Source organism: Orbicella franksi, chromosome 2 (genome assembly GCF_964199315.1).
Source record: "Orbicella franksi chromosome 2, jaOrbFran1.1, whole genome shotgun sequence".
NCBI classification, from domain to species: domain Eukaryota; kingdom Metazoa; phylum Cnidaria; class Anthozoa; order Scleractinia; family Merulinidae; genus Orbicella; species Orbicella franksi.
The window spans coordinates 14,288,397-14,316,029 of record NC_138146.1 but is presented as its reverse complement, the minus strand read 5'-3'; the positions used below and the strand labels follow the sequence as shown (position 1 = coordinate 14,316,029).

Sequence of the window (27,633 nt, the reverse complement as noted above, 5' to 3'; positions counted from 1 at the left end):
ACGCATAAATAAATACCTCTTGTTTGTGATCATGACACCTGCATGTGATTGCAAAAGTAAATTAACGGACCCTTAATTCGCACGTGAGAAATTTACTTGTCAAAAACTCATATAGCACCTAATACACTTAGGAAGACGACGACCTAAGAAGCCTAAAAACAACATTAAATTGATAAAAAAGCTTTAAAGCTTAGCAAGACAAATGCAATGCATGATCATTCTATGACCATGCTGCTTCCCTGCATGCTTTCATAATTTTCGTTTCCAAAACAGGACGATGATTTTAAATTGCAAATTTCTGTAAATTTGCATTAAAAATTAAGTAAGTTTGTTTTCGCATCTCTCTGAGTGGTTACGTGTAGATCTCCACCGAGCGCTTAAGAAAATGAGGCGATTCTCGGGGAAGCCCGCAGTTTTTCATGTTGTTGTTTCCTTTTTGCTCCTTTGTAGTTTACAAGGAGGTGTGAATGGACAGTTTGGCATGGACGATGTTAACCTACAGGAAGACGTTCCACAACCGACTGAATCAAGCTGTGAAGGAAGAAGAAGGAGATCCGTCAAACGCAGTGCAAATGAGTCTTTGCACGGCACACCACCAGCTTTTGACGATTGTATGGTTTATCGTTACACTTGCCCCGATCACGTCAGAATCTCCTGGCTACATGCAGCACCCTTTCTTTATGATGCCAAAGGCAATGGCAACAAAAGCGAAGAACATACACCGAATATGAAAGGCATTTTTCATGATGTGGTAACCCGAGCAATTGGCGCTTGTTGCAAGATATTTGCTGGCAAAATCCCGCAAATTCGTTTTCTCGAAAAAGCGCCAAATCTAATGGCTCTACGCCACAAACTCCTCCATCGCTCGGCAGACATGATAATTCCCGTGCACAACGATGAGGAGAAATACGGAGGAAACGTACCGTACATCAAGGTATTAGACTCCCCTGGTGTTATACTCATCGCCCCTCATTCCTCCACGGTTAAAAAATGGAACTTGGTATTCAAAGCTGTGTTTGGAACATGGCCAGTGGTTTTAATGGCGTTCTTAATGTCATCCGTGGCTGGTGTACTGATTTGGGTTTTGGTGAGTAGATGGAAGACCGTTGATTTGTTGTGCAAATGTAGGCGAGGGTAGCGAGTATAGTCTGTTTTATCTTTTCTTTATTCAGATTACAAGCTGAAAAAGCTGAGCTGTTTTTCAAATCCAATTAGGTTTTCGCCCTATACATGGTAAAATAACAAGAAAAAAAGCCATTCTTCCTAACAACGACTTAACTTTAATCTCATGTTGAGAACTACGTTACCAGTGGTCGACGAATTAAATATAATTTACCAACATTAACAAAAACGCTATTGTTTACTTAACAATAAAGTTGCTCACTTTGTTTAATGTGGAGGAAAAAGTATGCTAATTTTTAATTAACGCTTTGTAAACGTGGAAAGGTAATTATACCTATTATCGCGGACTTGATTGTGTCAAAGGAAAAGGAACCAATGCATCGTTGAAGCTATTCAGCCATGTACACAATTTAGTTCTTTTTTCACCCTTTTCTTTTTAATTTTCACTCCCACCTGAATAAACCAGGCATTGTTACGACTTGAAATTTTTGCGAAAAATTACTCTTCTCGTGAAAAGATGACTAATAACTTGGCTGACGGGCTCACGTTTGTATGTAAATTTACACAAAAACGTGAGCTATAAATCATCTTTTGGCTTCTCAAGAAGCCAAAAGTTCGCAAAATTCGCAACAAAAAAAAAAGAAAGAAAGAAACAAGTTTTTATTATGCTTTCCATCTTCGTTTAACAGCACAGCTGTTCTTGGTGTTATTGTAGTTTTTCTGACCATCCAAGGAAAGTCATCTTCAGTTTCACGTCTTATCTCTTCCCTTGATTTTTAATGCCAGGCGTATTTAATTCTCCCGATTATCTTCACAAAATGAATAAACGTGGATTAGTCATCCATCTTTCAGATATAAACAAATACGCTAAGAATCGTATAATTAATCTACACTACTAAAATCCGGCTCTCTAAATCTTTTAAGAATTAAAAAAGACTCCCGCAAAACAAATTCAAGTCGCCTATATCCATAAAACATGATTTTCATGCCACAAGTTGGTAAACTTACAACTGCTAATTGCGTTTCTGGCAACCGCGATTGTTTAGATTGATAAAAGGGAGTTTAAGAAACCAGGACGCGACACCGGGGACAACGTCTATTAAAAAAATGATTTTATATTTTACCTAAGAATCTCACGATGTTCTAAAGCCATTTTCCTTTGTTTCTTCGTGTCAAAACTATTACGAAATTGAATCTGGGACAGGGCGAAATATTTGAAATAAACATAAAAAATTAGCCGTCGTGGTTCACGTTCTCTGAACAACGCAGAATTAGGTTATTTCACGTTGTTGTTTTGCAGAGGACGGCAAAGAAATGTACCAAGAATTATAACGCACGTGCACAGCCATTGTTCTGCTCATTAAAACTTTTGTTTAGCGACGTTCCCGTGGCCGATGCCGTCCTGGTTTTCTTAAAGTCCCCAATGTCGGGCAGGTGAACGCAACCCTGAAGGGACAACAGTTGTTTTGTTTTGTTTTGTTTTGTTTTTTTCAAAGAAAAAAACTCGAGTGAAGCAAAAAAATATAGTATTATCGATACAAGACCCTCTAAATCTTTTTGTTTATCGTTTATCTGTTTCTTAACCGCAGGATTCGTCGCATAACCCAGACGAGTTTCCTCGCGGATTTAACCGGGGTGCCTTCGAAGGATTTTGGTGGGCTATTGTAACCATAACAACTATTGGGTAAGTCCAGTTAATTGAGCAAACCCTAGCAAGGGTAACCTGAAGTGAATTGCAGCAAAAAAGTGTCGTGAATTGTAACACCTGCGGTAAATAGTAAGAGGCCCCGTCAAGCCGGCGCATGCAACATTTCAAAGTAAGATTGTTGGATTGCGTTGGCGTTAATAGACCACGTTCGATATATCAATATTCTAACATGGTTCCGAGTTTCTTTTGTGTCTCAATTCCCAAAAGAGACTTGGATACAAAGAAAACAACACCAAATGTAGGAGTTTGCTATGAAAGCCTCGGAGACATGTTAAAATATTGATATATCGAACGTGGCCTATTCACGACGGTGGATTGACGTTATTCCAAGATTATCAGAGTGACATATGCTTTCGATCAGTCGTTGGTCAGTCAACATGCACGGTTTTCACATAGTTAGTGGAGGAGACATGGAAACAATCAAAAACGTGCTAATGACTTAAACCGCGAAAAATGGTTCTTTCAAAATTTAGCTTTCTGTCTCGAAAACGCTGCGATAGACGCGGTATTTCTCATTAGTACATTTTCATTTTCACTAATTTCATTTATTTATGAAATAAAAGCCAGAGCTGCCCTCAGAAACAAGCCAATCAGCCGCGCTCAGAACTGACAAGTAACTGATAAATAAACGTCAGGGTTTAGGTACGAGCCAAGTGGCCCATCAGACCGGAGCTTATCCCGGTTTCCGTAACATGAAGCGAGTAGGAGTATATTTACTCCCCCCACCTCCCCTGGATGGGATGCTAGTCCATTGCCGGGTTACCCCAGCATTAAATTCGCCGGTACCCATTTATACACCTGGGTGGAGAGAAGCACTGTGAGAGTAGAGTGTCTTGCCCAAGAACACAACACAATGTCCCCGGCCAGGGCTCGAACCAGGACCGCTCGATCCGCGCCTCCACTCAGGGTTTAAGTTGCATATAAATTGGGTTTGTTCCTCTGAATAACTACTAACAAGCTCTTTTGACCATTAACAAAGCTATGGCGACAAGACGCCGAAGTCTGTTCTAGCAAGGCTCTTCGCAGTGGTGTGGATATTGATTGGTGTCACTGTTTGTTCTGTGATGACTGCCACCCTCACAGATGCTCTGACGAGTGTCAAGCTTGAGAAATATGACGTCACGTCAGGAAAACGGGTGGGTTGTTTAATTGTTATGGCGTTTTGTGAGACAGCCTTTTCTTAATTATTGCTTAATGCCATTGACTTACCAAGTACTTCCAAAGCAATTCTGTAAAATGTATCGTGTTTTCTAAGGATTTTTCCCCCCTGCCCCCACCATTGCCAAGCGTTTTCTATAAAATGAAAGTTTATTTATTAATGCGAGGACACACAAGTACTGTATGCCATGTAACATCGTATAATACTGAGTAGTACCCGAAACTATCAACATACCTTTTAGTATTTAAACTAAACCTCCTATATAAGAACAAATTCCTATTATATACAGTAAACACCCGCGTATAAGAACCTAGTGATTTAAGAACCTACAGGCTGAAATTGGGCATTTTAATACCCAAATATATAAGAACCTATTTAGGCTGGCAAAGAACAATAGGTTCTTATACAAAAAAACACTCTTATTTTGTACAGTACAATGCATCTTTATTTCAATACGCAAGAAAATTAATATTTTGTTTCACATTGTATTTGATTATTTTCAAATTGGTTCAATTTTAATTCCCTAAATTGGGTTTTTATTTATTTTTGCTGTTTTTATTTATATATTTATATTGCTGTTAACAATTTACATTATTATCAAATACAACTGTAAATATGGTAGCCTATGATACTGAATTTATTATTGTTTAAAAAATAAGGCTTGGCATTTTTGCGGTTTAAAATATAAATGTTCAACCATTATGACATACTAGTACTACAGTAGCTCTCTGAATGGTATCACTATGACAACTCCTACAAATAAGAACCTACTAAGAACCTAATCAGCCTGAGTTCGGAAAAACTACCCCAAAATATAAGAACCCATTCAGCCTGAACCCAAAAATTCTAGTTCTTATACGCGGGTGTTTACTGTAATTGGAAACATAGTCTTAACTCAATTAAAGTTTCTGAAAAAAATAAAAAAACATTCCAGTGCTGAGAAAGGAAAAGAAACTATCAAAAACAGCAAAAAAAAATCTGCCATTTGAATGTGCTGTGCATGTTGCTTTTTTACTGCTCCAATGACTGACAACGAATCATTTTCGGTAAATTGCAGATTGGTGTCTTGAAAGACAGTGCTGCTTTCCGTGACGCAGTCAATTTGGCTGCCAACATAACAAGTGAGCCGCATGATCATCATCATATGAGCTTAACTGGTATTGAACGATTAAGGGAATTGCCACTTGGCATGAAATCGCCACCTTTCACTGGATGTTGCGAGTTCCTTCTTTTGAATTTCTAGACGGAATCCAGCAATATTCTTTAGTTTACAGCCAGAAAAATTAGGTATATGCTCAAAAGCCTTAAAGGAAACTGACAAAAAATGAAATTTAGTACAGGACTGAGTCAGCACCAGCACCTCGTGGATTTGATTACAAGCATGCTCAGCGTATACGAAAACAAGCCGTCAGTTTTATCATGCTATGCAGGCCTTAATGGTACTAGTGCTTGGTTTTTTTTGCAGTTATGGAGGACCAAGACGAAATGTACGACTCGCTAATGGACGGAAAAGCAATCGACGTGGTGATGGAAGATATATTTATTGGCATTGAGTCTATGAAGACCAAAGACAAGTCACAACAGATGTCCATTGCAAAGTTCATTGGACGTAACCGAGGTTACGGCGTGGCGTATAGCGAAGACTTGTTTATGAAGGGTATCTCAGATTGCTTGTCGCAGTTGATCAAGTTCCGTTATGATGATGTGCTGAATATCACAAGGAATTACATTAAAGCTAACACGGTATAGTAGGACATGTAACAGTCCAAAATATGTAAAACTTATGTCTGAATTTGAGTTACAAAGTTAGCAAAGTTATAAAGTTCAGGTTGACTGACTGACTGACTGACTGACTGTCTGACTGACTCACTGTCTAACTGTCTGACCGACTGACTGACTGGTGGAGTGATTGACTGAATGACTGTCTGACTGACTGACCGACAGGCGGACTGACAGACTACCTGACTGACTGACTGACTGACTGGCTGGCTGACTGGCTGGCTGACTGGCTGACCAACTGAACTACTGACTGACGGACTGACTGGCGGACTGACTGACTGAATGACGGACTGACTGGTTGACAGACTGACTGTCTGACCGACGACTGGTGGAGTGATTGACTGAATGACTGAATGACTGACTGACCGTCTGACTGACGGATTGACTGGCTGACTGACTGACTGGCTGACTGACTGACTGGTTGACTGACTGACTGTATGACTGACAAACTGACTGACTGGCTGACTGACGGACTGGCTGACTGGCTGACTGGCTGACTGACTGAGTGACTGGCTGGCTGGCTGACTGACTGACTCACACACAGACAGACAGACAGACAGACAGACTGACTGACTGACTGACTTACTGACTGGCTGACTGACTGACCGACTGACGGACTCTCTGACTGACTGACTGACTGACTGGCTGACTGTCTGACTGGCTGACCGGCTGACTGTCTGACTGGCTGGCTGACTGACTGACGGACTGACTGACTGGCTGACTGACTGACTGACTGACTGACTGGCTGACTGACTGACTGGCTGACTGACTGACTGGCTGACTGACTGACTAGCTGAACGACTGACTGGCTGACCGACTGACTGACTGACTGGCTGAGTGACTGACTGACTGACAGACAGACTGACGGACTGACTGACTTACTGACCGACCGATCGACTGACCGACCAACCTACCGACTTACGATCACGTTTTGAGTCCCTTCTGAGTGCGGGTCACGTCAAATCAGTTAGTTCTGCAAAGAGATAGTTTGCCACGGTAGTTGCAAGAGAATTGTTAAAAGCTCAATTACTAATAACTAGATACAAAGTTTTGCCCTTAGTCGTTATTTGCCCCCCTCAATACACAATTCTATTCCGTGTCGGACCATGCATATTTGGTCAAATATAACTGAGTTTGCTTTGGTTATAAGATTACAAATGTTAAGAAAACACGTCTTTGGCATGTGTATCAAGTCCAAGAAAATGCTTTATATTTGTACAACAATACACAATGAAAACCAGAAACCAATCATTTCACATTTTTCCCGCTATTGGTGCTGAATTCACGTGTCTTATTTTGACCGGTAGATTTGGGTCAAAATGCTGCTCAGTTCGATTTTTGCGATGAGCCGGAGTGAATAGCTTGGGTTTAGCTCTGTGGGAGGTCCTTGGAGTTGTGGCACTAATCTCTTCTCCAAAAGACACTTACTAAACTCAACAACGTGGGTATTCAAAACCAGAACTATTAGCACCCGGCAGCGGCCTTCTCTAAGGGAAAAAGGTACATTCCGTTGTGATCAACCTTTTCAGTCGAAACATATAAATGTCTCTGAATAGTGTAGAACCATCACATAGGCGGGCGTTGGGATTTTCGGTTTTGCGGATTTGGACAATTTTTGGGTCGGTTTTGGTGTCTTGTGCGGTTTACGGGTTTTCTACAGTTTAGTCTTTGGTTTTCGGTTTTTGTCAACAATGATGGCAGTTTTTCGGATTTTTCTGCCCAATGCATTTTACGGTTTTTCTGGTTTTGCCAAGGAAGTAACACCCCGCAGTCGCACTAAAACTGTAGTTTCAAGGCACCACTTACAGTTAGAGGAATGCATGACAAGCCTAGTCTCTTTAACAGCCGTTACTTGGGTCGTAACGGCTGCCAAGCAGACTTCGAAAAGCTAAAGACTGGATAACATCAAAGCAAAAGACTATTTCTCAAATATCACGCGGCCGGCTGGGATAATATCTTGTGGACTTTGACCTCAGACTGTGGACCATCGTGTTTCTATAGCTCAACTGCGGGTTGTCTCCCCTTTTCGTCGCGGGAATAAAATTGCGCTCACTCGCTCCGTTCACGTGGAATAAAAGCAAAGGAGAGACTGTTTGGTCGTAAAATAAAGTAGTATGGTTGTGAAATGGGGCTGCCATTGTGCCTACACAAATGAAAATTCTGACAATGGCAATCAAAAAGTAACTTCAGAATGTGGTGTTTCTTTTAAACAAAAATCATCTAAAATCATTTTATCGTGCAATTTGTTTCTAGTTTGACATTGCTATAGGTCTGTGGAGCCGATTTACACAAAAGAGGACCTTTTTAGACTACGATGTGTTCTGCATTAACGAGGGAATACGCAGAAAGAACTTCGGAAAGTAAAACAAGTTTAGACGTACAAAACTTAAAATAACAGAAAGACTGATTCTGAAGACTACCAAAACTTTGTTAGTGAGGGCTTTTATTTCGATTTTCGTTTTTGAACGAGATTTCTTGCCGCTTTGCGGTTTTTGGCGATTTTTTGTGCGGTTTTTCGGTTTCTAATAGGTCCCTACGCCCCCCTCATCACATGTCACGTATGTGGAAGTCTTAACTCCTTACATTCTGTTTGGATTCTAGGCAGCTGAAGGACGTAACGCTCTTTCTGAAAATGAACGTGACTCCATCAAAGTGTTCGACCCGGAGTCGCCAGTGTTCTTGGCATGTGTTATAGCACTGTCCATATTCTTGATTTTTTGCCTTGTTGGTTGTGGTATGGGCGTCTTCTTAACCAAGTATCTCAACAGAGAGAAGATGGACATCAAAGCAGCTCACAAGAATTCCGGTGAGTTAGAACACAAGACTAACATAATTAAATCGCACTCCAACTCATCTCTCAAAACAATTTTCTTTTCTTGTATTTTTACAGTGATGGAATATCAAGAAGTTGAAATGACGTCAGCTTCCATTTCTAGAGAAGGACAAAAACAAGTGGAGATTTAGTTGCGGTTGAAAAGCATGTCGAGACGTTCTAACGGGACCAAGCTAAATTACAATATTTTCCTTATTAGCATGAGGGATACATTTTCTAATGGAGCTCCAAGATATAAGTTCTGAATATTGAAAGGGCAAAGCACGATTAACTGTCCAAGGAATTTGAGACCCATGCATTGAAAACTTTTTGCGAGACGTGGGTTAAAACCTCAAAATTTACAAAGAATGTATGAGCTCATTAGCGCTTTTGCCACCCAGAAATTTTGCAGTTTTTGAAAGTCAATTTCTCCTCGAATATTACTCCCAAGTTTTACAAGCTCTTTAAACGTTTGTAGTCAATTCGTGTCTAACGTGATGCCTTCTCTTCGCAAAGTCGTATGTTAATGAGGAGAAATGTAAACAATGACGCCAGGAAAAAGTTTTCCCCTACGAACCCAATCCAACATTGGTAGCCTGCGAACAGGCTCCCGGATGGGTTTAGGGTTTAGTGCGAGCTAGTCGAGTGTGGTCTAGGGCGAGCGGGGCTAGCCGAGAGCGGAATGGTGGTGAGGGAGAGCGCAAGGGAGCTCCCCCGCTCCCACTCGCCTCGCTCGCGGACTTGGCTCGCGGAATTCTTTCTTTCGCGTTAAACGGCTCACGTCGCTCGCCGGATTTTTTTTCCGCCTTAGCTGGGAGCCTGTTTGCAGGCTAAACATTAGTAGAGTCGTTTAAATTCTCTCAGTTAACTTTACCTAATTAGAAGTATAAGAACAAACGCACTAAAAACCGAATGACCAGGACCAAGAGAGGGTAACTTTTAATAGAGTTAATCCCCCATAGAGGTCGTATTCCTAAACTTATCCCTTTCAAGTCACTGTTAGACCACTCGTGGGCTTCAAATATTTCAGGAGGGTCTAGATGTAGCCATTCCTGAGACGAGAATTTTGCTCTGCGCTTTGACAGCTTTACTCGCATTTTAATGGTCCACTGAAGAAACATCCACGCAACGCGCTTGGTATCATTAACCGTAGGAGGACAGCATACCCTATTAGCTCTCTTATACCCTTCATCCTCTCCTGCTATAATAACATTAAATTAATACGGCAGATCATTTATAGCAAAGACAAAGTGGGGGTTTGCATGAATACTTCGAAAATGTTGTATGGTTGAATCGATTAATAATCAATGTCTACTTCAGACCCGGATATCCCTGACTTTATCAGAAGGCTTATTCAGTATTATTTATGTAAGCATAATTAAATTGCAGTCCCAATGAAAGACGTGACACGATCGCTTTCTTCGAGTTTAGATGTTTTCCGCTAGCATTTTATATCAGGAGAAACTACTTTCCTCCATGGCGTTTCCAAGCCGGGCGTTAAGCGGCCTTCACACGGCAAACTCAAGTTGGCAAACTCGTGTTTGCAAACTCCAAAAAACGTCACACGTCAAACTCGCGTCAAATCTCAACAACGCTAAATTTGCAACATGGCCGACGCAGTGCAATGGCACTCACGTAGAGTTGTCGCTTGTGTCTTGGTCTTATTTTATGTTACGCAAATCTCGTGAAAAGAGCGCTTGTTTTGATGGGTTGAGAGTTACCAACACACGTTTGCCAATCGTTCACACGTCAAATACGAGTTTGCCAACACGAAGAAGTTGGTGAGAATAGAGGCAAGTTCTATTTGTCGCCAACAGTTTGCCAACGTGTTTGCCGACCGTCTTTGTGCCGTTCACAACAACTTGAGTTTGCCAACTTTATTTTGCCGTGTGAAGGCCGCTTTAGGTTTTCTTAACAATAGGGAGCTTAAGTAAGGACAAAACTGAAGAAAAAGAAAGAAAAATGTTTTATTTAAGTCTTGCAATAATGTAGTTGTATTCAGTGCATCTAAGGATTCAAGTGTGAAATGTCTTGCCTCATAATCCCTGCCTGATTTCTAGAGTAAATTTAAACAAACTGCCAGCAATCAAGTTTACATCTGAGTGTGTCACAAATTTGCATATTCTGAGCTGTAACAATAGCGACCCAATAGAGCAGCTGACCCAATAGTTGTTTATACGCTTCGCTTTCCACAACTTAAAATAAAAACCTTGCTTTTCTTTTCTAGTAGCAGATTTACACGTTGTTATCACTTGTTGGCACTAGTTGATGACGTATACAAATATTTGCATTAAACTGTTCTTGTTTGCCATATAATAAACATCTTATTAACCGAGCTTAGTCGGTCTGTATGGGAGAATCTTGACCTCGGTCGTGTGTACAGACCTCACTGCGTTCGGCCTGTACTTACGACCTCGGTCAAGATTTTCCCATACAGACCGACTAAGCTCGGTTAATATGAGCTAAAAGTTAGCAACAGAAAACCTCTCTTAAAGGAATAAAACCTGCAAATAACCTTCACACTTCACACTTTAATCGATCTGTAACCAAAGACAATTCTGAGTTAGCTCAAGTAACTGGGCTTAAGGTCATTCCCCAGTATTGCATTTCGCATCCTTACTGCGCATAATTTCACGCGTGATTAGCGCGCGCATTAAAAAATGGCGGCTTTTTGTTTACAGCTGGACCTCGCCATAGAGGTAAATCGTCATTTTCTGGCAAACGAGTATGGGGACCTATCATTTTTTTCTGTTGTTTTGAATTGAGTAATAAATTTCTCTGTGTAAAATAAATATGGACCAATTCTCAATGTAGAACAAAAATTAAAGCAATCGTCGGAAACGTGAATTTAGCAAGCAATCGTGACTACAATCATAGTGCTATTATAAGGATTTATATGGGTATAAACAAGGTGCTGTTGCTCCTAAACGAACGTGGGGACCCCTCATTTTTATTTCAGAATTTAAGTTCCTATAATATAAACAATCAATAGGCAAAGTTTCACAAAAATCTCAGTGCAGGTTCTATTTCAGTGAAATGACCTTAAGCAACTTAGCACTGACCTTGAGTGCTCATGAGTTCACCATCATAATTCAAAAAACAAATCACAAGAAGTACATCAACTTTAACCGCGCCAGGTTCAGCGGAGTCAACAGAATTGGACAACTGACAGTCAGTGTCAGAAACGTGAAACTTATAATCTCTCTCAGGGGTTAACAGAAACTGTCAAGTGTAAGTTGTCATACAGGAACTTAGTCATCCAGTGTAACTACATTGCCATCAGAGCCGTAACCAGAAAAATTAAGACTGAAGCAATCATTATGTCCAAGGTTAAATTCTCTTCCTATGAATTAAGGTTGTTCGTGGTGACTAAAATACAACAAAAACGGTTTGCCTGTTACAAGCTACGGCCCTGGCCATTAATAAAGTGTTTTGCAAAAAGTTCAATCCAGCTTGAGTGATATGAACTGCGTTTGCCGGTATTAGGATATGAATATTCTATTACGCGGAAACAATAACCATTAAGTTGCTATCAAGGCAAGATCTGAAAAGAATACTTTGCATAATGTTTTTAGGGAAATTAGTCCTCAAGATGCCAGTTAGAAGAAAACGCTACAGGAAATAAGTTCTCAAGAAACGAATTGAAAACAAGGAAGGCAACTTTGAAAACTCTTAACGAAAGCAGCACGACAATGTACTTGGGTAAAACAAATATCATAACCTAACCCTAAGAAAGAGGCAACTTAAATTTTTATCTTTTCTAAAACAATTTTTGGTGGTGCTTTAGTGCAATGATGAATATTTAATGCGTCAAAAATTGTCTTTGGTGCCTCCAAAGTAATTAGTGTCTGCATATGGTGCTTATGAAGCTTTCAGGTGTTGTTCAATTTGGATTTCACCCAGCAATGAACATGTAAGGTAAAAAATGTTTTATTACTGCCTCTGAGGTAATTTATGTCTCCATGTGGCACTGATGAAGCCTTTAGGTGTTGTCATGAGTTCCTAGTGTTGTTTAACGTTTTTATGTTTTTCTTACTTTTCATGTGTCCTCGGCATCAATTTTTTTGGCGATGTTTTCTTGCAAAAGTGAATATTTATCATAAAAATTGCTTTTCGTGACTCCGAGGTAATTTATGTTTCCCTGTGGTAGTGATGACGAGTGCTTTACGTGACTCTGCAGTTGTCCAATTTCCACGCATATTGATGAGCTCATTACCAGCAGCTGGTGTTGTTTGCCTTTTTTGATTATTTTCGTAGTTTTCATCTTTTCTTCAACGTCAACTTTTCTTGGTGTTAAATGCAACAATTTATATTTGTATTCAATAATTCAATACTCCATGTACCGGGGTGTATTTTGATCAGCTGAGAGGTGTTTGTTTAATTTTTTTAAATTATTATTATTTTCTTTTTTTTACCAAAAAAAAATTTTTTCTCGATGTTCACTTTTTCATTGGTATCCACCTCGAGAAAATACACCGACAAAAAAAGAAAGTGTAAATCATTTCTTGAACACAATTACACTTTTGTGGTGGTGAATATCGGAGATTACTCAAATCCATGATTGTTAAAATCTACACACAAATCATTTCACATCAAGTTTGATATACGCTTAAAATAAATACCTCTTGTTTGTGATCATGACACCTGCATGTGATTATAAAAGTAAATTAACGGACCCTTAATTCGTACGTGAGAAATTTACTTGTCAAACTGAACTCATATAGCACCTGATATACTTAGGAAGACGACGGCCTAAGAAGCCTAAAAACAACATTAAATTGATAAAAAAGCTTTAAAGGTTGGCCAAACAAATGCAATACATGATCATTCTATGAACATGCTGCTTCCCTGCATGTTTTCTTAATTTTCGTTTCCAAAACAGGACGATGATTTTAAATTGCAAATTTCTGTAAATTTGCATTAAAAATTAAGTAAGTTTGTTTTCGCATCTCTCTGAGTGGTTACGTGTAGATCTCCACCGACCGCTTAAGAAAATGAGGCGATTCTCGGGGAAGCCCGCAGTTTTTCATGTTGTTGTTTCCTTTTTGCTCCTTTGTAGTTTACAAGGAGGTGTGAATGGACAGTTTGGCATGGACGATGTTAACCTACAGGAAGACGTTCCACAACCGACTGAATCAAGCTGTGAAGGAAGAAGAAGGAGATCCGTCAAACGCAGTGCAAATGAGTCTTTGCACGGCACACCACCAGCTTTTGACGATTGTATGGTTTATCGTTACACTTGCCCCGATCACGTCAGAATCTCCTGGCTACATGCAGCACCCTTCCTTTATGATGCCAATGGCATTAGCAACAAAAGCCAAGAACATACACCAAATATGAAAGGCATTTTTCATGATGTAGTAACCCGAGCAATTGGCGCTTGTTGCAAGATATTTGCTGGCAAAATCCCGCAAATTCGTTTTCTCGAAAAAGCGCCAAATCTAATGGCTCTACGCCACAAACTCCTCCATCGCTCGGCAGACATGATAATTCCCGTGCACAACGATGAGGAGAAATACGGAGGAAACGTGCCGTACATCAAGGTATTAGACTCTCCTGGTGTTATACTCATCGCCCCTCATTCCTCCACGGTTAAAAAATGGAACTTGGTATTCAAAGCTGTGTTTGGAACATGGCCAGTGGTTTTAATGGCGTTCTTAATGTCATCCGTGGCTGGTGTATTGATTTGGGTTTTGGTGAGTAGATGGAAGACCGTTGATTTGTTGTGCAAATGTAGGCGAGGGTAGCGAGTATAGTCTGTTTTATCTTTTCTTTATTTAGATTATGAGCTGAAAAAACTGAGCTGGTTTTCAGATCCAATTAGGTTTTCGCCCTATACATGGTAAAATAACAAGAAAAAAAGCCATTCTTCCTAACAACGACTTAACTTTAATCTTATGTTGAGAACGTAGTAACGTAGTTACCAGTGGTCGACGAATAAAATATCATTTACCAACATTAATAAAAACGCTATTGTTTACTTTACATCAAAGTAGCTCACTTTGTTTAATGTGGAGGAAAAAGTATGCTAATTTTTGATTAACGCTTTGTAAACGTGGAAAGGTAATTATACCTATTATCGCGGACTTGATTGTGCCAAAGGAAAAGGAACCAATGCATCTTTGAAGCTATTCAGCCATGTACATACTTAAGTTCTTTTTTCACCCTTTTCTTTCTAATTTTCACTCCCACCAGAATAAACCATGCAATGTTACGACAAAAATAGTTTTGCGAAAATTTACTCCTCTCGTACAGAAATTACTGATAACTTGGCTGACGGGCTCACGTTTTTATGTAAATTTACACAAAAGCGTGAGCTATAATTCATCATTTCTCCTCAAGAAGCCAAAAATTGGCAAAATTGGCAAAACAAAAAAACAAAAAAAAATTTTTATTATGCATTTCACTTTCGTTTAACAGCAAAGCTGCTCTTGGTGTTACTGTAGTTTTCCTGACCATCCAAGGAAAGTCATCTTCAGTTTCACGTCTTATCTCCTCCTCTGATTTTTAGTGCCAGGTGTATTTAATTCTCCCGATTTTCTTCACAAAATGAATAAACATCGATTAGTCATGCATCTTTCAGATATAAACAAGTACGCTAAGAATCGTATAATTAATCTACACTACTAAAATCCGGCTCTCTAAATCCTTTTAAGAATTAAAAAAACTCCCGCAAAACATATTCAAGTCGCCTATATCCATAAAACATGATTTTCATGCCACAAGTTGGTAAACTTACAACTGCTAATTGCGTTTCTGGCAAGCGAGATTGTTTAGATTGATAAAGTCGGGCAGGTGAACGCAACCCTGAAGGGACAACAGTTGTTGGTTTTATTTTTCTGAAAGAAAAAACTCGAGTGAAGCAAAAAATATAGTGTTATCGATACGAGGTTCTCTAAATCTTTTTGTTTATCGTTTATCTGTTTCTTAACCGCAGGATTCGTCGTATAACTCAGACGAGTTTCCTCGCAGATTTAACCAAGGGGCCTTCGAAGGATTTTGGTGGGCTATTGTAACCATAACAACTATTGGGTAAGTCCAGTCAATCGAGAAAACCCTAGGCAAGCGTGAACTGAAGTGAATTGTGGTAGAAATTGTCGTAAATTGTAACACCTGCCGTAAATAGTAAGAGGCCCCGTCAGGCCGGCGCATGTAACATTTCAACATAAGATTGTCGGATTGCGTTGGCGTTAATAGGCCACTTTCGATATATCAATATTCTAACATGGCTCCGAGTTTCTTTTGTCTCTCAATTCCCAAAAGAGACTTGGATACAAAGTGTAGAAGTTTGTCATGAAAGCCTCGGAGCCATGTTAAAATATTGATATATCGAACGTGGCCTATTCACGACGGTGGATTGACGTTATTCCGCGATTATCAAATAGTGACAAATGCTTCCAGTCGTTGGTCAGTCAACATGCAGGGTTTACACCAACAAAACTGAGATTAGGAAAAGAAGGTGGAACGAGAACACAAATCGTTACCAGGAACCAATGTTTTGCTTAGAGACGCCCCTTCCCTTCTGATCGTTACTAAACTGGGCCAGGTTGGTTCGAAAGGCAGTCTAAGCTGGAAGGGATGGTTTCACGGCTCGGCGCATGTGCAAGCAGTACCGTTATCCCATTTGATTCCATGGTTTATGGAAACAATCAAAAACGTGCTAATGACTTAAACCGCGAAAAATGGTTCTTTCAAAATTTAGCTTTCTGTCTCGAAAACGCTACGATAGAGGCGGTATTTCTCATGTGTGCATTCTCATTTTTACTAACTTTCTTTGTTTATGACTGAGATACAAGCCAGAGCTGCCCTCAGAAACAAGCCAATCAACCGCGCTCAGAACTGACAAGTAACTGATAAATAAACGTCAGGGTTTAGGTACGAGCCAAGTGGCCCATCAGGCCGGAGCTTATCCCGGTTTCCGTAACATGAAGCGAGTAGGAGTATATCTACTCCACCCCCTGGATAGGATGCTAATCCATTGCAGGGTTACCCCCAGCATTAACTTCGCCGGTACCTATTTATACACCTGGGTGGAGAGAGGCACTGTGAGAGTAGTGTCTTGCCCAAGAACACAACACAACGTCCCCGGCCAGGGCTCGAATCCGGATCGCTCGTTCCGGAGACGAGCGCACTAACCATGAGGCCACCGCGCCTCCACTGAGGGTTTAAGCTGAAGCCGAAAAAATTGGGTTTGTCAGTGCTCTGAATTACTAACTACTAACAAGCTCTTTTGACCATTAACAAAGCTATGGCGACAAGACGCCGAAGTCTGTTCTTGCAAGACTGTTCGCAGTGGTGTGGATATTGATTGGTGTTACTGTTTGTTCTGTGATGACTGCTACCCTCACAGATGCTTTGACGAGTGTCAAGCTTGAGAAATATGACGTCACGTCAGGAAAACGGGTGGGTTGTTTAATTGTTATGGCGTTTTGTGATACAGCCTTTTCTTAGTAATTGTTTCCAAAGCAATTCTGTAACATGTACCGTGTTTTCTAAGGATTTTTTCCCGTCCGCCCCCACCATTGCTGAGTGTTTTCTATAAAATGAACGTTTATTGATTAATGCGAGGACACACAAGTACGGTATGCCATGTAACATCGTATAATACTGAGTAGTACCTGAAACTATCAAGATACTTTTTAGTATTTAAGTAGACCTCCTATATAAGAACAAATTCCTATTATATTATTGGAAATATAGTCTTAACTTAAAGTTTCTGAAAATATGAAAAAACATCCCAGTGAAGAAAAAGAAACTATCGAAAACAATAAAGAAAATCTGCCATTTGAATGCGCTGTGCATGTTGCTTTTTTACTACTTCAATAACTGATAACGAATCATTTCCGGTGAATTGCAGATTGGTGTCTTGAAAGACAGTGCTGCTTTCCGTGATGCTGTCAATTTGGCCGCCAACATAACAAGTGAGCCGCATAATTATCATATGAGTTTAAGTGGTATTGAACGATTAAGGGAATTGCCACTAGATATGAAATCGCCACTTATCACCGGGTGTGGCTTGTTCCTTTTTTCGTATTTTTAGACGGAATCCCGCAATACTCTTTAGTTTACAGCCAGAACAACTAGGTACGTGTTCAAAAGCCTCAAAAGAAACTGTAAAAAATGAAATTTAGGACAGGACTGGGCCAGCACCAGCACCTCGTGGATTTGATCATAAACATGCTCCTAGTCAGCGTCATGCCCAGCGTACTCGAAAACAAGCCGTCAGTTTTACCATGCTATGCAGGCCTTAATGGTACAAGTGCCTGTTTTTTTTGTTTTTTTTTTTCAGTTATGGAGGACAAAGACGAGATGTACGACTCGCTGATAAACGGAAAAGCAATCGATGTGGTGATGGAAGACATATTTATCGGAATTGAGTCTATGAAGATCAAAGACAAGACACAACAGATGTCCATTGCAAAGTTCATTGGACGTAACCGTGGTTACGGCGTGGCGTATAGCGAAGACTTGTTTATGAAGGGTATCTCGGATTGTTTGTCGCAGTTGATCAAGTTCCGTTATGATGATGTGCTGAATATCACAAGGAATTACATTAAAGCTAACACGGTATAGTAGGACATATAATAGTCCAAAAGATGTCTGGATTTGAGTTACACAGTTAGCAAAGTTATAAAGTTCAGGTTGACTGACTGATTGGCTAACTGACTGACTGACTGACTGATTGACTGACTGACTGACTACCTGACTGACTGACTGACGGACGGACCGACTGACTGGCTGACTGTCTGACTGACTGACTGACTGTGGAGTGATTGACTGAATGACTGTCTGACTGACTGACTGACTGATTGACTGACTGACTCTCAGGCCGACTGACAGACTGCCTGACTGACTGACTGACTGACGGACTGACTGACTGACTCTCAGGCTGACTGACAGACTGCCTGACTGACTGACTGACGGACTGACTGACTGACTCTCAGGCTGACTGACAGACTGCCTGCCTGACTGACTGACGGACTGACTGACTGACTGACTGACTGACTGGCTGGCCGACTGACTGACTGACTGACTGACGACTGACTGGCGGACTGGCTGGCTGACCGGCTGACTGACTGATTAAATGACGGACTGACTGGCTGACGGGCTGACTGACTGACTGACTGTGGAGTGATTGACTGAATGACTGTCTGACTGACTGACTGACTGATTGACTGACTGACTCTCAGGCCGACTGACAGACTGCCTGACTGACTGACTGACTGACTGACGGACTGACTGACTGACTCTCAGGCTGACTGACAGACTGCCTGGCTGACTGACAGACTGCCTGGCTGACTGACTGACGGACTGACTGACTGACTCTCAGGCTGACTGACAGACTGCCTGCCTGACTGACTGACGGACTGACTGACTGACTGACTGACTGACTGGCTGGCCGACTGACTGACTGACTGACTGACGACTGACTGGCGGACTGGCTGGCTGACCGGCTGACTGACTGATTAAATGACGGACTGACTGGCTGACGGGCTGACTGACTGACTGACTGACTGACTGACTGACTGGCTGACTGGTTGAGTGGTTGACTGAATGACTGAATGACTGTCTGACTGGCGGATTGACTGACTGACTGACTGGTTGATTGACTGACTGTCTGACTGACTGGCTGGCTGACCGACTGACCAACTGACTGACGAACTGACTGGCGGACTGGCTGACTGACTGACTGACTGACTGGCTGACTGACTGGCTGACTGGCTGACTGACTGACTGACTGACTGACTTACTGACTTACTGGCTGACTGACTGACTGACTGACTGACTGACTGACAGACTGACGGACTGACTGACTTACTGACCGACCAACCTACCGACTTACGATCACGTTTTGAGTCCCTTCTGAGTGCGGGTCACGTCAAATCAGTTAGTTCTGCAAGGAGATAGTTTGCCACGGTAGTTTTACCCCACTCTCTTGCAAGAGAGTTGTTAAAAGCTGAATTACTAATCACTAGATACAAGGTTTTGCCCTTAGTCGTTATTTGCTCCCCTTCAGCACACAATTCTATTCCGTGTCGGACCATGCATATTTGGTCAAATATAACTGAGTTTGCTTTGGTTATAAGATTACAAATGTTAAGAAAACACGTCTTTGGCATGTGTATCAAGTCCAAGAAAATGCTTTATATTTGTACAATACACAATGAAAACCAGGAACCAATCATTTCACATTTTTCCTGCTATTGGTGCTGGATTCACTTGTGTTATTTTTACCGGTAGATTTGGGTCAAAATGCTGCTCAGTTCGATTTTTATGATGAGCCGGAGTGAATAGCTTGGGTTTAGCTCTGTGGGAGGTCCTTGGAGTTGTGGTACTAATATGCTCTCCAAAAGACTCTTACTAAACTCAACAACGTAGGTATTCAAAACCAGCCTGAGAACTTTCAGCACCCGCCAGCGGCCTTCTCTAAGGGAAAAAGGTACATTCCATTGTGATCAACCTTTTCAGTCGAAACATATAAATGCCTCTGAATAGTGTAGAACCATCACAGAGGGGGCGTTGGGATTTTCGGTTTTGCGGATTTGGCCAATTTTTGGTTCGGTTTTTCGGTTTTGGTGTCTTGTGCGGTTTGCGGGTTTTCTCCAATTTAGTTTTTGGTTTTCGGTTTTTGTCAGCAATGATGGCAGTTTTTCGAATTTTCCTGCCCAATACATTTTACGGTTTTTCTGGTTTTGCCAAGGAAGTTACACCCCGCAGTCGCGCTAAAACTGTAATTCCAAGGGACCACTTACAGTTAGAGGAATGCATGACAAGCCTAGTCTCTAAGTCTTTAGCAGCCGTTACTTGGGTCGTAACGGCTGCCAAGCAGACTACGAAAAGCTAAAGATAACATCAAAGTAAAAGAATATTTCTCAAATATCACGCAGCTGGGATAACATCTTGTGGACTTTGACCTTAGACTGTGGACCATCGAGTTTCTATGGCTCAATTGCGAGTTGTCTCCCCTTTTCGTCGCAGGAATAACATTGCCCTCACTCGCTCTGTTCACCTGGAATAAAAGCAAAGGAGAGTAGTATGGTTGTAAAATGGAGCTGTCATTGTGCCTACACAAATGAAAATTCTGACTATGGCAATCAAAAAGTAACTTCAGAATGTGATGTTTCTTTCAAACAAAATTCACCTAAAATCATTTTATCGTGCAATTTGTTTCTAGTTTCACACTGCTATATGTCTGTGGAGCCGATTTACACAAAATAGTACTTTTTTAGACTACGATGTGTTCCCCATCAACGAGGGAATAAGCAGAAAGAACTACGGAAAGTAAAACAAATTTAGATGTATAAAACTTAAATAACAAAAAGACTGATTCTGAAGACTACCAAAGCTTTGTTTGTGGGGGCTTTTATTTCGGTTTTCGGTTTTGAACGAAATTTTTCTCGGTTTTGCGGTTTTGCGGTTTTTGGCGAATTTTTGCGCGGTTTTTCGGTTTCTAATAGGCCCCTACGCCCCCCTCATCACATGTCACGTATGTGGAAGTCTTAACTCCTTACATTCTGTTTGGATTCTAGGCAGCTGAAGGACGTAACGCGCTTTCTGAAAATGAACGTGACTCCATCAAAGTGTTCGACCCGGAGTCGCCAGTGTTCTTGGCATGTGTTATAGCACTGTCCATATTCTTGATTTTTTGCCTTGTTGGTTGTGGTATGGGCGTCTTCTTAACCAAGTATCTCAACAGAGAGAAGATGGACATTAACGCAGCTCACAAGAATTCCGGTGAGTTAGAACACAAGACTAAAATAATTAAATTGCACTCCAACTCATCTCTCAAAACAATTTTCTTTTCGTATATTTTTACAGTGACGGGATATCAAGAAGTTGAAATGACGTCAGCTTCCATTTCTAGAGAAGGACAAAAACAAGCGGAAATTTAGTGGCGGTTGAAAAGCATGATGAGATGTTCTACCAGGACCAAGCTTAATTATAATATTTGCCTTATTAGCATGAGGGATACATTTTCCAATGGAGCTCCAAGATATTAGTTCTGAATATTGAAAAGGCAAAGCACGATTAACTGTCAAAGGAATTTGAGACCGATGTATTGAAAACTTTTTGCGCGACGTGGGTTTAAAAACTCAAAATTTCACAAACAATGTATGAGCTCATTAACGCTTTTGCCACACAGAAATTTTGCACTTTTTGAAAGTCAATTTCTCCTCGAATATTACACCCAAATATCCAAACATTTTACCCGGTACTAAGTTTTACAAGCTCTTTAAACGTTTGTAGCAGGAGCCATAATCGGGGACGGAGACCGTAAGTCTTATGATCTGCGCGCACCTATGATATGGGACAATTTTTCTATTTTTAGAACAAATTGCGCCACCATGACGACATATATCCGCGCGAATCCACGCACATGTCGGGGGTTCTCGCGTGGATGTTGTCACGTTCCGTGATCAAATGGTGAGAGTTGCGAGATTCTCTTGCAGATTTTTCACAGCGATGGCAGGGAATAAGGCAATGAATAAGATCCAGGGCTCTTACATATAGGTTTGTGCTCTGAGCTGATGGAAAAGGTGAGTTTTTCAGGGTCGAAAACAAGACTTCAATTTCGCGCTGTGAATGAATAATATCTGCTCGCGCTAGTTGAACGCGTAAGCTTTTGCGTTTGTTCTGTAAAGAAAAAATATGAAAGAAAACTCTTTACTCTGGTATCGAGCTAATTTGAGAGTTTCTCAAACAATGCTTAATCTTAACCAGAACCTATTTTTGATAGTTTCTTATTGTTTCTGTTTGTTTGGCGAGTTTGCAAAAGTTTTTGAGTAGCTCATTTGCATAGTGCAGCGCGTGCACTTTCAAGTCCGAGTCGGTGTTTTCAATTGTCAACAAATCTTGACAAAGATTTCTTTCTTTGTCTTTTGTGCTGAGATGCTGCAACAATTTTTACCAACGCCAAAAGGCTACTAACATCATGTGTGTTTCTTTAACACAGTGAAATCTTACACTGCGAAAATAACATAGACAAGGAGTTTTGGTAACTAAGCCAACAAAATCGAAATCGTTGTTCGAGTTGATTAAAAAAATCGTGATCGTAACTTTGCCGATTATTTCTGCTGTATTCACATATTTTCAGTTAGGCTTTTAATATGTTCTCAAATATTTATCAACCTTAAACATATTTAAAAACTAGAGATATTATCTGAGTTCGATGTAAGTTATAACACGAAAGTGCGGGAGTCCAATTTGTCACATATGTTTTACTGACTGTACAAAACACACATCGGCGGGCGCTCTTATTCATCGACAACAGACAATTTGTACACAAACAAAACTGAGCAGCATCTACACGCATAAACTTATTGTCACTTATTGGGCCTTGATAAAACATCAAGCGTTGCTTACAGTTCAGGCGAAACTCAAACTTGCAATTACTTTTTTTACTTTTCGGTCGCGATCGACTGGCGAAATCCTCGCAAGCGTGTGGCAAGAGGAGGGAAACTTTGAAGTCCTGAAATGCTGCTATATCCAACTATATCCAACTAGTTTTTTTGTTGTGTCATGGAAAAGCTGTTAATGTTCATCACGTGTGAAACTTCAATAGAGTGGAGTACTGTGGAGCTCTCTTAAAAGAACCAGCGGAACATAACTTGGTCAGTGATATAAAGCGGGACAATACTAAATTCGACTCTGTCTTACTTCACTCAAACTGGAGCAGCTAACGACGAAAATACTGAAGTGAAAATTCCAACAGACATGAACGTATTGGGTTGTGGACCAAACGTATCAAAACATTTCGGGAATTTTGGACGCCATTTCCCCGCGCTATATCCGCAAAAATCCTCGCAGCGTGTACGCGCATGTACCGCACATGAGGCGCAATTTGTTCTAAAAATAAACAAATTATCCCATATCATGGGGACAGCCCCAATAATAGCAATAGCGCGCGCTTACTTTCTCCGTCCTCGATTATCGCTCATGTTTGTAGTCAATTCGTGTCTAGCGTGATGCCTTCTCTTCGCAAAGTCGTATGTTAATGAGGAGAAATGTAAACAATGACGTCAGGAAAAAGTTTTCTCCTATGAACCAGGAGCCATAATCGGGGACGGAGACCGTAAGCGCGCGCCATTTCTAGTATTGGGGTTGTCCCCATGATATGGGACAATAATTCTATTTTTAGAACAAATTGCGCCATCGCCTGCGGCACACGCGCGTACATGCTGCGAGGATTTTTGCGGATGTCCCGCGGGGGAAATAGCGTCCGAAATTCCCGACATTTTTCATGTTTTTGGCCCACAACTCATCGCGTTTACGTCTGTTGGAATTTTGCTTAAGTATTTTCGTCGTAAGCTGCTCCAGTTTGAGTGAAGTAAGACAGTGTCGAATTTAGGTATGTTCCGCGTTAAGCTTAGATATATATCGCTGACCAAGTTGTGTTCCGACGGATGCTTCTTTTACATGGGCTGTACATTACTCCACTTTAAATTTCACATATGTTGAAGATTAACAGCTTTTCCATTACACAGCAAAAAAACTAGCTGGATATATTGAGATATAGCAGAGCTTCAGGACTTCATAGTTTCCTAGCTCCTCTTGCCACTCGCTTGCGAGGAATTTGCCAGTCTATCGCGACCGAAAAGTAAAACAAAATCATTGCTAGTTTGAGTTTCGCCTGAATTGTAAGCAACGCTTGATGTTTCATCAAGGCCCAATAACTTTACGTCCGTAGATACCGCTCAGTTTTATTCGTGTAAAAATCCAGTAAATTCTCTGTTGTCGATGAACGAGAGCGCCCGCCGATGCGTGTTTCGTACAGTCAGTAAACATGACAAATTGTACTTCCGCCGCACTTTCGTGTGAAAACGTACATCGAACTCAAACAATAACTCTATAGTTTTTAAATATGTTTAAGATTGATAAATGTTTGAGAACATATTAAAAGCTAAGCTGAAAATATGCGAATAAAGCAGAAATAATCAGCAAAGCATGAGATGTACGATGACGCTTTCTTAAATCAACTTCGAATAACGATTTCGATCTTGTTGATCGAGTTATCAAAACTCCTTGTCTATTTTCATTTTCGCGGTGTAAAACTTCACTATGCTTATGTTGAAGAAACACACATGATGTTAGTAGCCTTTTTTGCGTTCGTGAAATTTGTTGTAGCATCTCAGCACGAAAGCTAACGAAAGAAATCTTTGTCAAGATTTGTTGACAATTGAAAACACCGACTCGGACTTGAAAGTGCACGAGCTGCACTATGCAAATGAGCTAATTGTACTCGTCAGACTTTCCTTTCAGAAACTTTTACAATCTCACCAAACAAGCAGAAACAATCCTGTTTTCAACCCTGAAAAACCCACCTTTTCCGTTAGCTCAGAGCATAAAACTACATGTAAGCGCCCTGGTTCGTATTCCCTGCCTTATTCCCTGCCTACTCTGAAAAATACGCAAGATAGTCTCTCAAGGTCTCTCAACTCTCACCATTTGATCACGCAACGTGACAACATCCACGCAAGAGCCCCCGACATGTGCGTGGATCCGCGCGGATATATGACGTCAGGATGGCGCAATTTGTTCTAAAATAGAAAAGTTGTCCCATATCATAGGTGCGCGCGGATCCCAAGACTTACGGTCTCCGTCCCCGATTATGGCTCCTGTATGAACCCAATCCAACATTGGTAGCCTGCGAACAGGCTCCCGGTTGGGTTTAGGGTTTGGTGCGAGTTAGCCGAGTGTGGTCTATGGCGAGCGGGGCTAGCCGAAAGCGGAATGGTGATGAGGGGGAGCGCAAGGGAGCTCCCCCAGGACCAAGAGAGGATAACTTTTAATAGAGTTAATCCCCCATAGAGGTCGTATTCCTAAGCTTATCCCTTTCAAGTTAGTGTTAGACCACTCGTGGGCTTCAAATATTTCAGGGGGGTCTAGACGTAGCCATTCCTGAGACGAGAATTTTACTCTGCGCGTTGACAGCTTTACTCGCATTTTAAAGGTCCACTGAGGAAACATCCATGCAACGCGCTTGGTATCATTAACCGTAGGAGGACAGCATACCCTATTAGCTCTCTTATACCCTTCATCCTCTCCTGCTATAATAACATTAAATTAATACGGCAGATCATTTATAGCAAAGACAAAGTGGGGGTTTGCATGAATAATTTCGAAAATGTTGTGTGGTTGAATCGATTAATAATCAATGTCTACTTCAGACCCGGATATCCCTGACTTTATCAGAAGGCTTATTCAGTATTATTTATGTCAACATAATTAAATTGCAGTTCCAATGAAAGACGTGACACGATCGCTTTCTTCGAGTTTAGATGTTTTCCCCTAGCATTTTGTATCAGGAAAAACTACTTTCCTCCATGGCGTTTCCAAGCCGGGCGTTAAGCGGCCTTCACACGGCAAACTCAAGTTGGCAAACTCGTGTTGGCAAATGTTTGCAAACTCGTTCTGTCACAGGTCAAACTCGCGTCAAATCTCAACAACGCTATAATTTGCAACATGGTCGACGCAGTGCGTGAGTGGCACTCACGTAGAGTTGTCGCTTGTGTCTTGGTCTTATTTCGTGTTACGCAAATCTCGTGAAAAGAGCGCGTGTTTTGATGGGTTGAGAGTTACCAACACACGTTTGCCAATCGTTCACACGTCAAATACGAGTTTACCAACACGAAGAAGTTGGTGAGAATAGAGGCAAGTTCTATTTGTCGCCAACAGTTTGCCAACGTGTTTGCCGACCGTCTTTGTGCCGTTCACAACAACTTGAGTTTGCCAACTTTATTTTGCCGTGTGAAGGCCGCTTTAGGTTTTCTTAACAATAGGGAGCTTAAGTAAGGACAAAACTGAGGAAAAAGAAAGGAAAATGTTTTATTTAAGTCTTGCAATAATCTAGTTGTATTCAGTGCATCTAAGGGTTCAAGTGTGAAATGTCTTGCCTCATAATCCCTGCCTGATTTCTAGAGTAAATTCAAACAAACTGCCAGCAATCTAGTTTACATCTGCGTGTGTCACAAATTTGCATATTCTGAGCTGTAACAACAGTGACCCAATAGGGCAGCTGACCCAATAGTTGTTTATACGCTTCGCTTTCCACAACTTAAAATAGAAACCTTGCTTTTCTTTTCTAGTGGCAGATTTGCACGTTGTCATCACTTGTTGGCACTAGTTGATGACGTATACAAATATTTGCATTAAAGTCGCCTATATTGTGCCAAGAGGTTTCCCTTTTCAGACAGTTCAAAGACGGCCAGAAGGTTGATCAAGCTTGAAGGTCGCTTATGTTTAAAACCTCGGTGATACGCAGTACCCAGCAGCAAATCATTGTTTTGCAACTTTGATAACTTCTGATGGGGTTGTCTCTTTCATGTCGAGGACATTTCACTTAAATTTGACTCTCCGTCTTATGTATTGTTTACAGAAAGTATACCATTAGAATTTTGATGTTAGAGCAACCAACAAACATACGAAGAATGAGGTCACAAAAGACAACGTAAATAGGTGGAATTATTAACAGTCTATAGTTAGGGGAAAATCCCTCTGACTGAGCATTAACTGTGGACTGAGGTCATCACAGTAAATAAGAGGAATAACCCCAAAACAAAACAAAAATCCCAAACAAAACAGAAAATGTGGCCGTGCATCAGCTCTACCCTCGTCTGCTGGATCCGCAGACTACTTTGACAACAGAACAGACGCATGAAAAACTGACGTCAATTTGTTTTTTACGATAACAAATTGTCAAATTGTCAAATTGCCCGCGCTCTCTCTCGTTGACGCATCGCATAAATAATAAATTCATGTGTCTGTCCGCTTATTAAAAGTGAACTTTTTTAGCCAATGACCGCGCGAGAATTTCTGCAGTTATCGTAAAATTGAAGGTCGCTTATAGTTATTAATTTAAGAACTGAAAAACCTCGGTGATACGCAGTACCTAGCATCAAATCATTGTTTTGCAACTTTGATAATTCCTGATGGGTTCGTCTCTTTCATGTTTGGCACATTTCACTTAAATTTGACTCTCTGTCTTGTGTATTGTTTACAGAGACCATGCGAACAATGAGGTCACCTGAAAGACAACGTAAATAGGTGGAACAA

The 27,633-nt window shown here is 40.9% G+C and overlaps 2 protein-coding genes across 2 annotated transcripts; both read left to right on the top strand.

The window, feature by feature from the left end:
- The first annotated feature begins 354 nt into the window (after positions 1–354).
- Positions 355–10,841, top strand: LOC145478095 (uncharacterized). Its single transcript, XM_081456004.1, has 7 exons — positions 355–1,087; positions 2,712–2,806; positions 3,810–3,966; positions 5,047–5,110; positions 5,455–5,732; positions 8,370–8,574; positions 8,659–10,841. Exons 1-7 carry the CDS (start codon positions 386–388, stop codon positions 8,730–8,732), a joined length of 1,575 nt encoding a protein of 524 aa, XP_081312130.1. The 5' UTR covers positions 355–385; the 3' UTR covers positions 8,733–10,841.
- A 2,729-nt stretch (positions 10,842–13,570) lies between these two features.
- LOC145478093 (uncharacterized) lies at positions 13,571–26,933 on the top strand. The gene is made up of 7 exons (XM_081456002.1): positions 13,571–14,276; positions 15,518–15,612; positions 16,827–16,983; positions 17,438–17,501; positions 17,870–18,147; positions 21,111–21,315; positions 21,400–26,933. The coding sequence occupies exons 1-7, from the start codon at positions 13,575–13,577 to the stop codon at positions 21,471–21,473; spliced, it is 1,575 nt and encodes a 524-aa protein (XP_081312128.1). The 5' UTR covers positions 13,571–13,574; the 3' UTR covers positions 21,474–26,933.
- Positions 26,934–27,633: the final 700 nt, after the last annotated feature.

What these genes read in the sequence shown, in the direction of transcription:
- LOC145478095 (XM_081456004.1), top strand. Translation starts at nt 386, where the DNA reads ATGAGGCGATTCTCGGGGAAGCCCGCAGTTTTTCATGTTGTTGTTTCC. An exon ending in GTAACCATAACAACTATTGG is followed by an intron (nt 2,807 to 3,809) that starts GTAAGTCCAGTT and finishes CCATTAACAAAG; the next exon opens with CTATGGCGACAAGACGCCGA. An exon ending in TTTGGCTGCCAACATAACAA is followed by an intron (nt 5,111 to 5,454) that starts GTGAGCCGCATG and finishes TTTTTTTTGCAG; the next exon opens with TTATGGAGGACCAAGACGAA.
- LOC145478093 (XM_081456002.1), top strand. Translation starts at nt 13,575, where the DNA reads ATGAGGCGATTCTCGGGGAAGCCCGCAGTTTTTCATGTTGTTGTTTCC. An exon ending in GTGTATTGATTTGGGTTTTG is followed by an intron (nt 14,277 to 15,517) that starts GTGAGTAGATGG and finishes TCTTAACCGCAG; the next exon opens with GATTCGTCGTATAACTCAGA. An exon ending in CGCAGCTCACAAGAATTCCG is followed by an intron (nt 21,316 to 21,399) that starts GTGAGTTAGAAC and finishes ATATTTTTACAG; the next exon opens with TGACGGGATATCAAGAAGTT.